General features: G+C 39.8%; 1 protein-coding gene across 2 annotated transcripts in view; it reads left to right on the top strand.

Annotated features, from left to right (window-relative positions):
* The window catches only part of LOC116806641 (zinc finger RNA-binding protein), a 64215-nt gene extending 57874 nt beyond the window's left edge, over window positions 1-6341 (top strand). The window contains exons 18-20 of one of the 2 annotated variants that reach the window (XM_032744678.3): window positions 1194-1305; window positions 1412-1509; window positions 3211-6341. In XM_032744678.3, the coding sequence (XP_032600569.1) occupies window positions 1194-1305; window positions 1412-1509; window positions 3211-3390 (390 nt within the window). In that variant the 3' untranslated portion in view covers window positions 3391-6341. The remainder of the gene's footprint in view (window positions 1-1193; window positions 1306-1411; window positions 1510-3210) is intronic. The other variant, XM_032744677.3, reaches the window with a different exon arrangement.
* The last annotated feature ends 9152 nt before the right edge of the window (window positions 6342-15493 follow it).

Consider the following 15493-nt stretch of genomic DNA (forward strand, 5'->3'; position numbering starts at 1 on the left):
CACATTTTCCTATTATGAAATTGAAGACTTTAGTGTATTGTATGAGGATACAAAATAACTAGACTTGAATAAATAATGTGATATGCTTTTTTTCTTTCCTGCTGTAATTTGCTTCATACTCAAAACCAAGTAAATTGTTGCTAAAACTCAAAAGCTTCACCCTGAGTGATACAGTTTAAGTACTAAAATATCATGCTCAATAATTGAAATTTTTCCGTTAAATTGAGCTAAAATAGAAGGGAATATGCACCCTTAGGGAGTGATTGTAATCAGCACTGCCTGTAGTTACTTGCATGCATTAGAATGGACATTTATTATTGAAAAATAGAAAGAGAAGGCAACATTAGAGCAACTGTAAACTTGGGTGAGGAACCAAAAAAAACCAAACTCCCAGAAATCCCACCAAAAAACAAGACAGACATATTGTTTAAAAATAAAACTTGCCAAGGAGGTGGCATTGAAACATCTATTTAATGCTTACTTTTGAAAAAATATTTTATAGTTTTTTTTAAATAGTGTCTAATAAAGGCAAACAATGGAAATATTCACAGAAAAAAATGTGTAAATTTTAGAAAACCTGTTTATCATCAAGGTTTTTTTTACACTTGTTTAACATCTAAATTAGTGTTAGCGTATACCCAGAAAACAAAAATTGCAGTGAACTTCAGTTTTACAAAACTGAAGAACTAGTAACCACTTAAATGTTAAAAGGTAATTAAATGTTGGATACTTTAGGTTTCTGTATTCTTGTAGAAAAAAAAAAATCATTTCTCTGTAGCATCCTGTTAATTTCATTAGATGAATCAAATTCATCATTTCATACTGTGTGCTGTTTATTCACATGGCTAACATATTCCAGTGACCTACCACATTTAATGCTCTCAAAAAATGACTGGACAAGTTCTCCAAGTAGGCTACTACTGTATAAATTTCTAAGAAAATCTTTGGACAACTTGTCATGAGAAGCAGCATATCAGTACTCAACACTCAATGTTAATCTTACAGTAGCTTTCTTTTTATTAATTGTTAACAAACATCTGATTTTTAAAATTTTTACTGAAAGTGTTCTGTGACATGTAATATCCTTCAAAATTTCAGTATCAAAAGTTCTGTACTGAACAACAGTAGTAGCTTTTTTTTTTTTTTTTAAATCAATCTTCTAAATTGTCTGGATTTTCTTATTGTTCTTCTAGGCTATGGAGTTGCTTGTGGAAAAAGCAATTAGCAGTGCTACTGGACCACAGAGTCCTGGGGATGCACTAAGAAGAGTTTTTGAGTGTATATCTTCAGGAATCATCCTTAAAGGCAAGTTGCAGTTGATCAGTGTCTGTATACTTATGTTTAAGTAATGTAAAATCTGTAATCTTGATTGAAATAAGATGGAGATTTGCTACTAATTAGCCTGTTTTAGGTGGTCCTGGCCTTCTGGACCCTTGTGAGAAAGATCCTTTTGATACACTTGCTGTAATGACAGATCAGCAACGAGAGGATATTACTTCAAGTGCACAGGTAAGGAAAAGTGTCACAGTACGATAAGATGGATTCAAACCTATACAGGGACCCTCAGCCAACCCTGTTCAAGTTTAAATGCAAGCAAACCACTGGCCAGAGAGCTGGGCAGAGAGCTGTCCCATCCAATCAGCTATCTGGACCCAGGCAATTCAAAGCCCCTATAAAAAGGGCAGCCATATTAAACTCAGGGCTGTTTGCTGATGACGATTGGTGTGTTGTGTCGTGTGTCTGTCTCCAACTCACAACCCCATGTAACAGAAAATATGTGTTAAGTAACTAAATTTGATGGATAGTTTTTTTGTGTGAGTGATTGGTTGATTTGGGGATTTTTTTGGTGTTTTTATTAATGGAACTATATGATGGATATGAATTTTCTTTTCTTAGAATGTAGTCCAGTCATTCAAATGATCAGTCTTAAGCTAGGCAATAAAAATGTCACAACAGAGAATGTATAATAGTGTTCATTTCTGTATGAAAATTAACATATTTTCCTGAAAAGTTTGAAGCACTCCCATCTACATATATATAATCTCCGTAAAGATGCTTACTCTACAGTAGTATGTTATTAGATTTAAAATTGCACCAGCATTTAATACTTTATAAATTGTCCTGGTTTAGGGCAAATTTTGGGAGGAAACCTCCAAAGGGATCTCCTCTAGAAAGCAAATTTCAGCAGCCCCTCCCCTAACTGGTTCGTGAGAAAAAAAATCTCCTTGGAGAGAAGTGGAAAAAACTGTTTATTTAACAAGAAAAGTACTCACAAACATGAAAAAATAAGTAATATTAAACAATGGAACCTCTTGCTGTTTTGAAGAGATGACAAATTCACAGAGTCCTTCTGTGGATGTGGCTCAGTCTCTCCGGGGCTTGGGCCCAGCGTGCCAAGCCTGGCGTTCAGCTTGGGGGGCTCCCGGGCAATTTTCCTGATGTCCTGGACTGGAGAGAAGCTGAACAGTTCCAGAAGAAGGCACAGTCCAGGGAAAAGTTTTCTTGCCTTAACTAACAAGGAAAACCAGTGAAAAAAACAAAGAAAACCACCTTGTCTCTCTCTCTCTCTGCAAAAGCTGAGAACTCCGAGAGCACTGAGCTCTTATCTGTCTCCTGCTGTCCAAGCTAGGCAGCACAGTCTGTGAGAAAGAAGAATTCCAGGGGAGTTAAGTGAAGCTTCTGCAGATAAACTTCGTGCTGCTTCTCCCCTCCTCCCCTTCGCCCTCTCTGTCTCTCTGGGCCTAGCTTGAAACTACAGGACCCATTTCTGAGCAAAAAGACAGATGATGGGGATACCAGCATCATAAAGTCACCCCAAGAAATCTGTGAAAGCTTAAATTTTAATCTTTATTGTATCTACTTACAGTATTGGCTATTCATGCTTGCAGCTTAAGAGTTTACTGCCCCTACCTCTTAATTCAATCTTTTTGCCAAAGATTGCTAATGCATATTGGGACACATGACAAGCCTTGGCTGCTTCAATGCAAATCCAGCAGCTAAAACACATGTATATTATTTTTAAGTTACTATGTTGTATTTTGTATCGAAGCAGCAAATTTTATTGTGTTGACTTTGTTGGGGGAAGAAAGAGAGGATAATAAGAGCTAAAGATATCATATACCACTAATGTTCTTCATTAATTGTTTGATAAAGTATTTTAAATTGACATTTGTTTCTAACAGAAATATCTTCTTTCTATCTTTTTTCTAGTTTGCTCTGAGACTCCTTGCATTCCGTCAAATACACAAAGTTTTAGGAATGGATCCATTACCACAGATGAATCAACGCTTCAACATCCATAATAATCGTAAAAGAAGACGGGACAGTGATGGGGTTGATGGATTTGAAGCAGAGGGAAAAAAAGACAAAAAAGATTATGATAACTTTTAAAAATGTTTGTCATTAGTGCTAAGATTGAAGGTGATAAAAAGTCCATTTGTTGCCTTGCTTTTAAATGGACATAATAATGTATGTTTAAAATATCCAAAAACAACTTAGTAATTAGATTTGGAAGAGAAAAATATAGCTCTTCTGTGAGATTGTGAATATTTTAATGATATACTGTATCAGACAGATTATGAATGGAAAGACTGCAAATGGAAACTGTAGTTGGAAAAAATAGTGTTTTTTCCTCATTACATTTTCTTTAAATGTGTTGCTAACTTTAGTCTCCATTTCTCTCTCTTGTGCATTGTTTTATCTCGACTGTATTTAATGCAGTGTTTGTGCTTCTGTTCCTATGTGTATTTTGATTATTTTTTTTTATTTGGAAGGTATTTTTTCTTTGCCTTTGACACTAATTGTATAAGTTACATTGTGTTAGCATAAACTATTGCTCTCCCAATTAATATTTTACAGAACTTCATTTTGTAAAGTGAGACTGCAGGATTATGTTTTTGCTTTTGTTTTACTAAATGTGAAGGAGTTGCAACACGTAATTATCCTGCCATGTGAGTGCTCAGAATTAAAAGTTTTTGCCAATCTTTTGGCATTTGTCTCTTTAGTGTGATATAAAGTGTGATATTAATACAAATTTTTGTTAATCTAATCAACTTTGCTCTTAGTTGTGTATTAGCAGTATAAAAGCTAATATATACGGTATGGTCTTGCAACAGTTTTAAAGCAGCTGCATAATTGATCAAAGTTTTGCATGATGTTTTGAGTTTATTTAATATAAGGGCTTTTAAAACTATCCTTTTAGGTTAAATGCGTAGGTCTTTCTATGATTGACTTTGTGACATAGGAAGGTCAAAATATAACTTTCTGAATTTCCTTTTTCAACATATAAACAGAAGCAGGCATTTCTCATTTAGACAAAGTTAGTAATTCTTTTCAGTCCACTTTGTTGATATTAATGCCTCTCAGCCCTTAAAATAAATGTTTTTCATATCAGTGCCTGTAAGGGTATTCCTTATAGCTATTTCTGTACAAATTCTCAGTTATTTTTTTTCAATAATTAAAATTTTAAAAAGTGAAGTATAACTGAAAAAGTGAACATTATTAAAGGAAAAAAGTAACCCTGAAAATTGATGTATGCTTATGTCTCTTTCAAAAAGCTAAGTATAGCAGTGGTGTAGTAATGTTACACCATACTGTTGATGTATGCTCTGGTACACAGGTGTGATTTGTTGTCAGAGAACTACTGTGGAATATGCAAATAAGAGCTAAAATTTATGAAATTACTAAAATTCATTATACACTTGAAACTGAAATTTCCCTCATTCTATTCAGTGTGTATTATGCTTTGTTGCAAACCCATAAAACTTGCAGATAAACATAGACTAACATTCTGGTAACTATTGATGGCTGTAGGAATGCATCACACATTACAAAGATCATTTGTTATTTCTGGTACAATTAAAAAACCTTTTTGTTCCATTTTGAGGTTGAATTTATCTTTGACCTTTTTAATAAATACCTCTTGGAGTAGGATTGGGGGGATGTTTTTGTTTTCAATGCTTACTACTAACAGCATGGGCCTGTAAAATAGAAATATACAGTATTTTAGAAAAATAGAATCTTAAGGAAATATATTAATAGTATTCTTCAAGCATTAGAGTGCAGTTTTAAAAGGAGCGGTTATTAGTGGTTATCAAATAAAAGGAAGGCTTTCTCATTGTAGGAAAGATTTCTTACCAATCAGAAATACAATAATTAATGCATGCTTTAAAATTACTTTTAAAAAGGATTATGCTAGTTTCTTTTGTCTGGCCTTGATGTGTGGCTCCAAGCATGTGCTTGGTCTTGGTAGGTATTGGTTGTTTGGGTTTTTTTGGTTGATTGGTTTTTTAAAAGGGATATCTTGCTGCCATTATGTCTGATAAGCCATTACTGTTTATTTTGAAAGCTACAGGTGCTATTCATGCAGCTAGTTCAACTCCATACCAAAGTTTCTTTCTCCATAAAACAAACATGCTTATTTGGGCATGTGATTGACCCTAAAATTTAGGATTAAAAAGGTCAAAGATGTATTTTGGATTTCCTGTGGTTTTGTTCTACTGGCTTTTAATTCTTAACCAGTTTCTGGGTCTTTTGAACTATTGTATACTTAAAGTGATTCCACAGTAAATATGAAGCTGTGACTATGTCCTAGGTTGACTTTATGATGCCTTTATCCCCAATCGTCTGCCCTGTTTATATTGAATAATAAGTTCTACACCTTTAAGACTTGTTCCAGGAGTGAAGGGGCGGGGGAAGAAGCGAGGAGTTTGTTTTCAAGAACTGCACTCCCTCCTCCACATTCCTGCTCCTGGACTGTGTTGTCTGCTGACAGACATCGAGAGAGAGCTCTCCTTTGCTTTTTCTAGTTAGTTTTAGCTAGCTGAGGCAAAGAAGTTCCCTGGACTGTGGTTTTTTTCCCTTTCTCTGGACCTGCTCTGGACTAAACACCAGAAGAGCAGCAGCAGCTCGCACCTGTGGCCCAGCGGGCCGGGCCTGGGCCGTGGCATTTCCAGCGCCGGAGGGACTGATCAGAGACTGAGTGAGCCCAGCTGCAGCCCGGGGGATTTTTCTGAGTTTGTCTCTCTCTTGGAGTGGCGAGAAATTTTATTGTTTAATATTGTTTAAATTTTCTTGTTTAATAAACAGGTTTTTTCCACTTTTCTCCAAAGAGGTATCTTTCCCGAACTGGTTGGGGGGAGGGGCCAATTGAGTCTGCCTTCCTAAAGGAACCCTTTTGGGGTTCTTTCCTCAAATTTGCCCTGAACCAGGACAGACTATGATTTTTGTGCTGTGTGCTGAAGAGTGAATTTGCAGATTATTTCTGTTTTACCTGTCCATTTTAATGGGCTATTTTAACTATGTAACTCCTGACTCTTGTTAAGCTAAGAATAATGGAAAAAGCAGGTTTTAAGAAGTAAAGCATGAGCTTTGTTTTTAAATATTACATTGTGTGCTTAGGAAGATAAAGTTTAGACCAAGTAATCAATTTACAAACAAATAACCATTTTAATACCCTATGTTTTGGTAATGCTATTGGTTTGCTAATAAACAGTGTTTGCCTTTCTTATTCAGCAATGCTGTGTGTTAAATCTCAAAGTGCCAGACACTGTAGTCATAATACACAAAAAAGAAATGTACACAGCAAGAATTTTCCCCTCAGTGCTCACTTCAGAGGAACAATTTAGTAAAATGAGAGCTGTTCTGTTTTGAAGTATTTTCAAGCTTTGACTTGTCTGCCTAATTTTTAAGGATGTGCTGTCTGTGAGCATTGTGGTTTCACATGGGTTCCTGTAGAGGCATTGGTAGAAATGCAAGTCTGTTGGATACATTCCATCAACATCTCACCCTATTATAGAATTATATATGAATTGTTAATCTTATGGTGCTATTGAATGTGATGGATTCATTTGCTGCTTCTATTTTTAGACCTATTTCACTACTCAGAAGTGATTTAAAATGTACTTAAAATTGTACCTAGAAACTTTCTGAGAATTGAAATCAATTTTAAATATTCCTACAGCTATTTTCATGTATATTTAACATTCTTGTTGCTTGATGAATATCTGGTGATGATGGGTCTATGAAGAATTCGCACAATGCCAAATTAATTTATTTATTAAACAAGACTTGTTTGCACTGTCCAAACAGATTTTATCAGCATACCACTAGTAATAGAGAGGGAAAAAAAAAGAAATTGGGAGGCATAATTTGCAATCTGTTGTTTTTTCTTCTTACATCATAGGTTTACAAAGTACAGTGATAGATTCAACCAGAACATGTTTTCCTTCTGGGTGTTTTTTTTTTCCTCTGAAAGCTGTAAGCCAAAGAGCTTTCCTAGGCAAAAAAGGCTAGCAAATTAGATTTCTTCTGAGAGATACTTTTATAAATCTTCTCAAGAGTTCTCTTTTCCTGTACTGTGATATTTCTCAGCCTTTTTAAAATGAAACATACGCCTAGTCTTTTGAGGAGGAAAAAAAAAATTAAGGAGTGTCATCAACAGTATTATCACAATGGTTTTGATTTACATCCAAATAAAAATCAGGCTTAATTCTGTTAATATCTATTGATTTGTGTTCTTCAATTTTGTTCCATTTTCTCATTTAGATTTATGAAAATGTGCAAATCATAGAATCATTAAGGTTCAAAAAGGCCTCTTAGATCATTGAGTCCACATATATATATATATATTCCTAGTACTGAGAAAATTTGAAGTTATTGAACTGCGTTCTGTTAGGTTAGCATTTACATTTTAAGAACTTCTGCCCTAACAATATGTGGTATGTGTAAAGTTCCTAACAGGGTAAAGTTCGTTGGTTTTCATGGATACCTGGGCGGAAGTTATTGATGGGGATTTTTAACCTGTACGGTGCACACTTTCCTGCTTAATCTAGCCTTAACATGTCTGTGTCACTGTTGAGGCAGGACGGGAACGAAAGAACTCCAGTTCAGAAGGCTAGACGATGTGAACACCCAACTACCTTTATTTCAAATACATCGCTCTTTTATAGAGAGCATAGTGCAGACTAATTTCATTGGTCTTAAAGTAAAAACATCTCACCCATTGGTGTGCAGTGAATGACACACGGTGGCAGAACATATCTATAAACAATGTGAACAAGAGAGATAGAGAATTATTTACATTCTTTTGCAACTCTTTCCCAGGCTCTAGCCTGGCAGAAACTCTCCTTTATTTCTGACTGAACTGAGAATACCCATATGTCTGCATTAGCAAAGTTCCTCATTAAGGGTTGTAGTCCTTAATAGGTATGTTTTCCTAAACTATTTTGTCCTGGGGTGACTTTATGATGCTTGTATCCCCATTCATCTCTTTAGCCCAGAAATAAGTTTTGCACCTTTAAGACTGGTTCCAAGAGCGAAGGGGGGAGAGAAGCGTGGAGTTTGTTATCAGAAACTGCATTCACTCCTCCTCCACATTCCTTCTGGACTGTGTTGTCTGAAGCATGGACAGACAGTGGGACAGAGGTCTCCTTTGCTTTTTAGTTAGTTTTTAGCTAGCTGAGGCAGAGAAGTTCCCTGGACTGGGGTTTTGTTTTTTTTTTTTTCTTTTTCTTGGAACTGTTCGAACCTGCTCTGGACTGAAAACCCAGAAAAGCACCGGCAGCTCACATCTGTGGCCCCGCTGGGGCCTGGCCTGGGCCATGGCGTTTTTCCAGCACCGGAGGGACTGATAAGAGACTGAGTAAACTGAGCTACAACCCATGAAAAAAGACTTTCTGAGTTTATGTGAAAAATGCATATTATATGATTGGCTCTTCACAAATATTAAGATGAATACTATATGTGTTATGTCGGAAAGTTATGCTGTATTAATCTCTTAAGTAGTGCTGCATTAGTCTCTTTTAAGTAGTGTGGTAAATATAGTTTTTAGGCTATAGCATAATATTAAAATAGAAACTATGTGATGTAAGATTGTCGTAGTTTAGGGCAAATTTGAGAGAAAACCTCTGGAAGGAGCCCCTAGAAAGCAAACCCCCACGGCCCCTCCCCCCACCTGGTTAGGGAAGAATTTCCTTGGAGAGTAGTGGAAAAAATTCTGTTTATTTAACAGGCAAAGCACTCCCCAGCACAAAAAAATTAACAACACTGGATGACAAAACTCTTTCACTGCTCTGAAGAGATGACAAATTCAGAAAGTCTCTCCTGGGAGTGGTCGCTCTGTTATCGGTCCTTCCAGCGCTGGGAATGACTGCTGCAGGCCACAAAGTGCAAACTCTTGATGTTTCCCAGGACCAGCTCAGAGGAGGTCCAAGGAAATGGGAAAGAAAGACAGTTCAGGGAAAATACGGACTGCCCAGCTAAACTAATTAACAAGCAAAAAGCAAAAGCAAGCAGGATCAAGAGCAAAGGCAAAAGCAAAAGCAAAAAGCAAAAGCAGCACTATGTACCACCGTCTCTGTCCAGCAGACTGTGGGAGAGTGAGCAGGCTGATAAGAAAACAAAACTTCGCTTTTCAGAGCCAGTCTTGAAGGCACAGAACATAATATCCAGCATAAACAGGACAGATGACTAGGGATAGAAGCATCATAATATCACCCTAGGAAAAAGATACTTTTTGTAACTAGCTCAAGGAATGGAAAAGATAATCAAGAAATTCTTTGCATTACCCTATTTGGATAGACACCAAAATTCCAAGAGAAGAATTATTGCCTCCTTATCGGGAAAGCTCACACTTCGAGGAACCAAGAAGGTTGATTTACAAGATGGGGGGGGGGGGGGGGAGTAGCTAAAATTAAGCAGAAGCACCCTAGTTTGAAAGGAATGTTTGAATCATGTATGAGATATATGAATATGCTGAAATAGAGATTTTCGGAGTTCACTTGAGCTGACAAAACAAATTTAACTTTTAGCTTGTAGAATCATGTGTTGAATTTTAAGAAACCTCTGCCATGGTACAAAGGGCATAGGGAAATGTAAATCTTTGAAGCTTCCTGCATAAAAGACAATACCGGAGAAGACCAGGGAATGCAAAGAACCTGGACAAGGAGGCGCCTCTGTTTCCGGGAATGCAAAGAACCCAGATAAAGAGACCACTCTGTATCCAATCATATCAAGGCTAACAGACATACTCAGATAAGACACCAAAGGACCGAAAGCGCATGCGCAGAGGCGGAAAGTTCAAAAGTTCAATCCAGAGGAAGACTACAATTTTCAGCCTCAGAAGACCAACAGAGACCCCCGCGGGACCACCACAGCAAACCACGCATGCCCAGAAGGGCGTGGACCTATTTATCATGAGAGGCGAGGACAGGCGGGGCCAGGGGTTGAATATGCATAGAAAAGTTGTGTAATGTATTGCATATGGAACACCTTTTTGAATAAAGATGTGGGACAGACTGTGGCTCGGGGCACAAGTTTTTGGAGAGCTATCTCACTTGTGCCGGGCGCTGAAATACATACCCACTTCATAACTACATTGAGTTGTGGAGTCTATTTATTTATTCCGTGTATCGCTTCAATGCAATAGGGTATTGCTTTTAAGGGGGAATCCTTTGTTAGCAAGGTGTGCTTTTTGGCAGAGTGGCAGGCACCCAGATATCCGTAATTCTTTGCTTTTTATTTTCTCTTATTGTCCTAATTTTTATTACTATTTTCATTTCTATTAAACTTCTAAAATTTTAACACAAGTGAATGGCGTTTTTTACAATTGGTGGCTCGTACAGGGATCTAACACCTTGCTTCTAAAACCTCAGAGGATTCCCAGTGAGGGAGACGCGCCCTGTCAAGTTTGGCAGCCTTGCTCTTCTTTTTCTGGCATGATTGGCAGATGCAGTTTCCTACTGGGTGGACAAAAAGAGACAATAAAACAAAAAAAAGGGAAAAGGCTCCCTAAAACCATGGTAATTGGCCCCCTAAGACTAGTGTACACGAAGACCCGGTGTTATGGTTTGATGTTGGTGTAATGTTAATGCTCTTATGAAAATGTACTTTCTTAAATAACTGTTGTGAGATGTGATCTGGAACAGAGTAGAGAAGGCTTAAACTTAATAATAAAGGGAAAGAAAACTTTATTGAACAACTACTATGATAAAGGGGGGGAAAAAAGGAAAGAAAAAACACACACTAAATCTAAAATGAAAACTTTCTAAAACATTCTTCCTCCCCCACCCAACTCTAACAAACTACAGTGAGACACAACTTGGACTCTTAATCAAGTTATCACTCTTCAATATAATCAATACTAAGTCTATTAGGGGAGAGAGGAGTCTTCCTTGCGCTATAGACCCCCCAGGAAACACTTCTTGTGTTTCCATGTCACAGTGCTGTCACTAAAATGTATGGATAGACTGTTCATAGGGCTCCTTTAAGGATGCTTTGCCAAGGACTAACAGCAACAAGTTTAGTGTCTCATTTTGGGACCACAGTCCCCCCCATTTTCCTCCTCCCCTGGGGCTGAGGGTGAGAACAGAGATCTTCTTTCTCTGTTCATTCCTGCACTGGTAGTTGTTGAAGTAGGTCTCTTGGCTCACTATGCATCCCCCTAAAATGCAGTCTCTCTTGGAGGAGAAATTGGTTCAGTCTACGGCTAACAAGAAAAGTCCAGCCAAAAGCCACCCCATCATCTCCCCCCAACCTTCTTTTCCTAACATTTCAGGTCCCAGGCTGTCTCTCTTCTTCTCTTTCAAAACGAGGAGCAGTAATATTTCACAAAGCTTTCATTTCTTAAGGAAGGGTTAAAATTACCAACTCCCCGCATGGCTCTCTCGTCCCAGACTCCAGCTCCCACACTGGGAACCGTCCCACCCGCCCTTCTCCTTCTCCACGGCCGGAGAATTTCCAGGTGTCTTTAAGCTCTCTATCTCTTCCCCTCTGGGGGGCAGGGGGGTAACAAGAACATCTCAGCCTTCCTCCACCCTTTTGTCTGCAGGAGCTGGCCAGGTTCCAGTCCTCCCACCCTTCAGCCTACCTCAGCCAGCCCGCATGGCTTCCCCTCCCCCACCCAGCTCGTGGCTGGGCAGGGGAGAGTCTGCACTCTCTGATGACCAGAACTAAAGAGACAGTTCTCCTGGGAGTTCTGGTTTTTAACCCCCTGTGTTCTGAGAGGCATGTCCAGCCTTCAGTGGTCACTCCAGATGCTAATATCTAAACATGACACTGATTGGTTTGACTACCTGTCCTAGTTTAGGGCAAATTTGGGGAAAACCCTCTGAAAGGAGCCCCCAGAAAACAAACCCCCATGGGCCCTCCCCACCCACCTGGTTCGGGAAAAAATTTCCTCTGAGAGAGAAGTGGAAAAGAACCTGTTTATTCAACGAACAAAGCACTCCCCAGCACCAAAACAATTAACAACACCAGATGACAACAAAACTCTTTCACCACTCTGAAGAGATGAACCAAATCCAGAAAGTCTTTCCTGGGAGTGGTCACCCGGGTCTGGACGCTGGGGATTGCTCTCCAGCACTGGGGATGGCTGCTGCAGATCACAAAGTGCAGGCTCCTGGTGTTCCTTGGTGTTTCCCAGATCCCAGTCCGGAGCAGGTTGGATGGTATTCAGGAAGAGGAAAGGAAAAAGCAACAGTCCAGGGAAAGAATTGGACTGCTTAGCTAACCTAACTAGGAAGCAAGCAGAGCAAGAAGGCAGGCAAAGCAAGCAAGCCAAGCAAGCAAGCAAGCAAGCCAAGCAAGCAAGCAAAGCAAAAGCCAGCCAGCCAGCACTAGCCTTTTCTAGACAGCAGACCATGGGGGGAGGTGAACCAGCTGATAACAAGGCAAAACAAACCTTCACTTTCAGAGTCAGTTCTGAAAGCAAAGAACATAATATCAAACGTAAACAGAACACACAATTGGAGATATAAACACCATAACGTCACCCTAGGACACTACCAGCTTCCTAAGAAAATTCCCTTCCATGTCAAACCACAACACCCGGAAAGAAAAAAGGATTGCAAGCACTTTTTGTGGGGGTGGATACGGGGGAGGGGGTGGGGGAGGGGCGGGGGTTCTGAGATATGGGCCAGCTACTCCAGACCTGCGAAGTGTTTGCGGAGTTTCTGAGTGCTGCGGTTCCATTATTTCGCAACAAATGCGGCCAGCGAGGAAACAAAGTGAATGAAAAACGAGTGAAAGAGACGCCCGGGGCGACTGGGACGGGGTCCAGGGAGGAGTTGGACCCCTCAGAGGAAGGGAGCAGAGGAGTTCCCTAGCACAATCCACTAGGAAACGGGACAAAAGGGAGGGGCCTCTCTAAATTTTGCCAGGTTGAGGGTCTAAACCACACAAGAGACTAGGGAGTGCCAAACTCAAGAGCATCTAGGCTTAAAAGCTGCTAGGTTGAGAGTAGAAATGCTAGAGACTCAGGGTGTGAGGTCCAAGAGCACCTTGAAATGGCCAATAACATCTGAGATTTTAACAAGTGATTTGAAAGTAAAAGGTAAATTATTGTTGTCTTGTTGTGTGTGAGAGTGAGTGAGAAATAAAAGTGAATAAATCTAGATGAATTAAAGTATATGTAATGTAGATTGTTTATTTGAAGCTTCACTTTATCTCCTTAGAGGGAGGTGTATTGTATTGAATTGTATTGTGAGAGAAAGGGGGTTTTGTGTTGTGGGAAGAAAATGGTATTTAAGTTGTTAGAGAAAGTGGGAAACAGAGGCAGGAGACAAATAGATAAGATCTTGAAAAATGGGACAGAAAACCAGCAAGCTGGGTACAGGGGGGAAAAAGGGGACTAAAAGGGTACCAGCAGAGATACCCCAAGATAGCCCTCTGTGAGTTATGTTAGATAACTGGGATACAAATCCTTGTACTAGGAGAAAGGACATGGTAAAGATGATCCAATTCTGCATGACAGAATGGGCAAAGAAGGAAATAAGACCTGACCACTTTTATTGGCCTAGATGAAATAGAGATTCTTGGAGTTCACTTAAGTTAACAAAATGAATTAAGCATTTATATTCCAGCTTGTAGAGTTATGTGTTGAATTTTAGCCTTTTACTTAAGAAACCTCTGCCATGGTACAAAGGGAATAAGAAAATACAAATTTCTGAAGCTCCTTCCATAAAGAACAATGCCTAGGGATGCAAAGAACCCAGATAAAGAAGCTCCCCTGTCTCCAAGCCTATCAATACTGACAGACTACTCAGATAAGCACCAAAGGACCAAAAGCGCACGTGCAAAGGATAAATGTTCAAAAGTTCAACCATGAAGAAGACCACAATCTTCAGTCTCAAAAGACCACCAGAGACCCCCACAAGACCACCACAGCAAATCACGCATGCCTAGAAGTGCTGGATGAAGGATCGTAGGAGAATAAAAATCTTTAAAATATCAGAAACCCCCGAGACAAAGCAAGAAAAGAAAAAGGGGGGAAGAAAAGGGCTGGGAGCAAGAGGAAAAAAGAAAGAAAAAGTTTGGGATCCTGTCGTTTCCCCCCCTCACGCAGCCCCTGGAGAATCCGACTAGCTCAGAGATAAGGGGCTGTGAGGGGAGGAATCTCAGGAGAGGGGATAGGTATTCAAAAGAGGCTCTTACCCCAGGAGGTTGGTACAGCTCTCTTTATTCTGTGGTGTCCATGGGAGAGCGGGGCAAAAAGAGAGGGAACAAGAAATGTCAGGGGGTCTATATAGGTTTTGGACAGGGTGGGCTTTCCTGGCCCTCCGCCAACCCCGTTGGGGCAGGAAGGAGGGGTCCAGGGGTTATCTTGATCAGAGTCACAGGGTCCTGGTGTAAGGGGGGCACAGGGTGCCCATGAGCTCACTGTAACACCTCCCCCTTTTTTGTTAAACAAGGTTATAGGAATTCACTGGGCTCAATTCAACCCTGAGTATGGGTTTCCCACCACCTACAGTTGGTGGCGTAGTCAGGCCTCCTCAGGTTAGCCAACTCTATGTGTTTGACTTCTGAGGTAGAAGGTATGAGACCCTTTGATAGCCTTGAAAATCAAGAGACGTAGGATCCCGAACGCTAGGGTTACAAGGAACAGAATAACAAGGAGTAACAAAATTGATCTAACGACAGATGTCCACCACCCCGTGAATCCCCATCCCTTGGACATTCTTTGCAGCATTCGCAGGATGACCACTTGCATGGGGTTCATCACAGGGTTGAGTGGGAGGAAAGTTTTCTCTAAGAGGGAAAACCAACATTTTAAGAACATGTTAAAGCTTCTGTTTCTGCCGGAAGGAATTCATGCTTAGGAACCTTCCTCTTCTTCCATCCGGCGGCGTCTTCTCTTTGAAGCATCAGCTACTTGCTTCTTGTCCCCTTCTGTTTGACCTGGATTCTTGGGGACAAAAGGTTTCACCCACTTCTGGGGAATCCACCGAGGGCCTGAGGGAGTAGCTACACACGCGTAGCCACGACCCCAGGTCAAAAGTTCATAGGGACCCTTGGTTTCCCAAGTTTCTGGATCCCTAATCAAGACCGGGGGATGCTGAGACAATTTGAACTGGTTGCCACTGTTAAAGTGACGCACAACCGGTGGACTCATATTTTCAAATGAACAGTTCAGAAAATTGATAGTAAACATGGCTTTACAGAGCTTTTCTCATGGAGGCATCCACGGAGCTGAGCTGTTTTGTTTTTTCAATACCTG

Source organism: Taeniopygia guttata, chromosome W (genome assembly GCF_048771995.1).
Source record: "Taeniopygia guttata chromosome W, bTaeGut7.mat, whole genome shotgun sequence".
Taxonomy (NCBI): Eukaryota; Metazoa; Chordata; class Aves; order Passeriformes; family Estrildidae; genus Taeniopygia; species Taeniopygia guttata.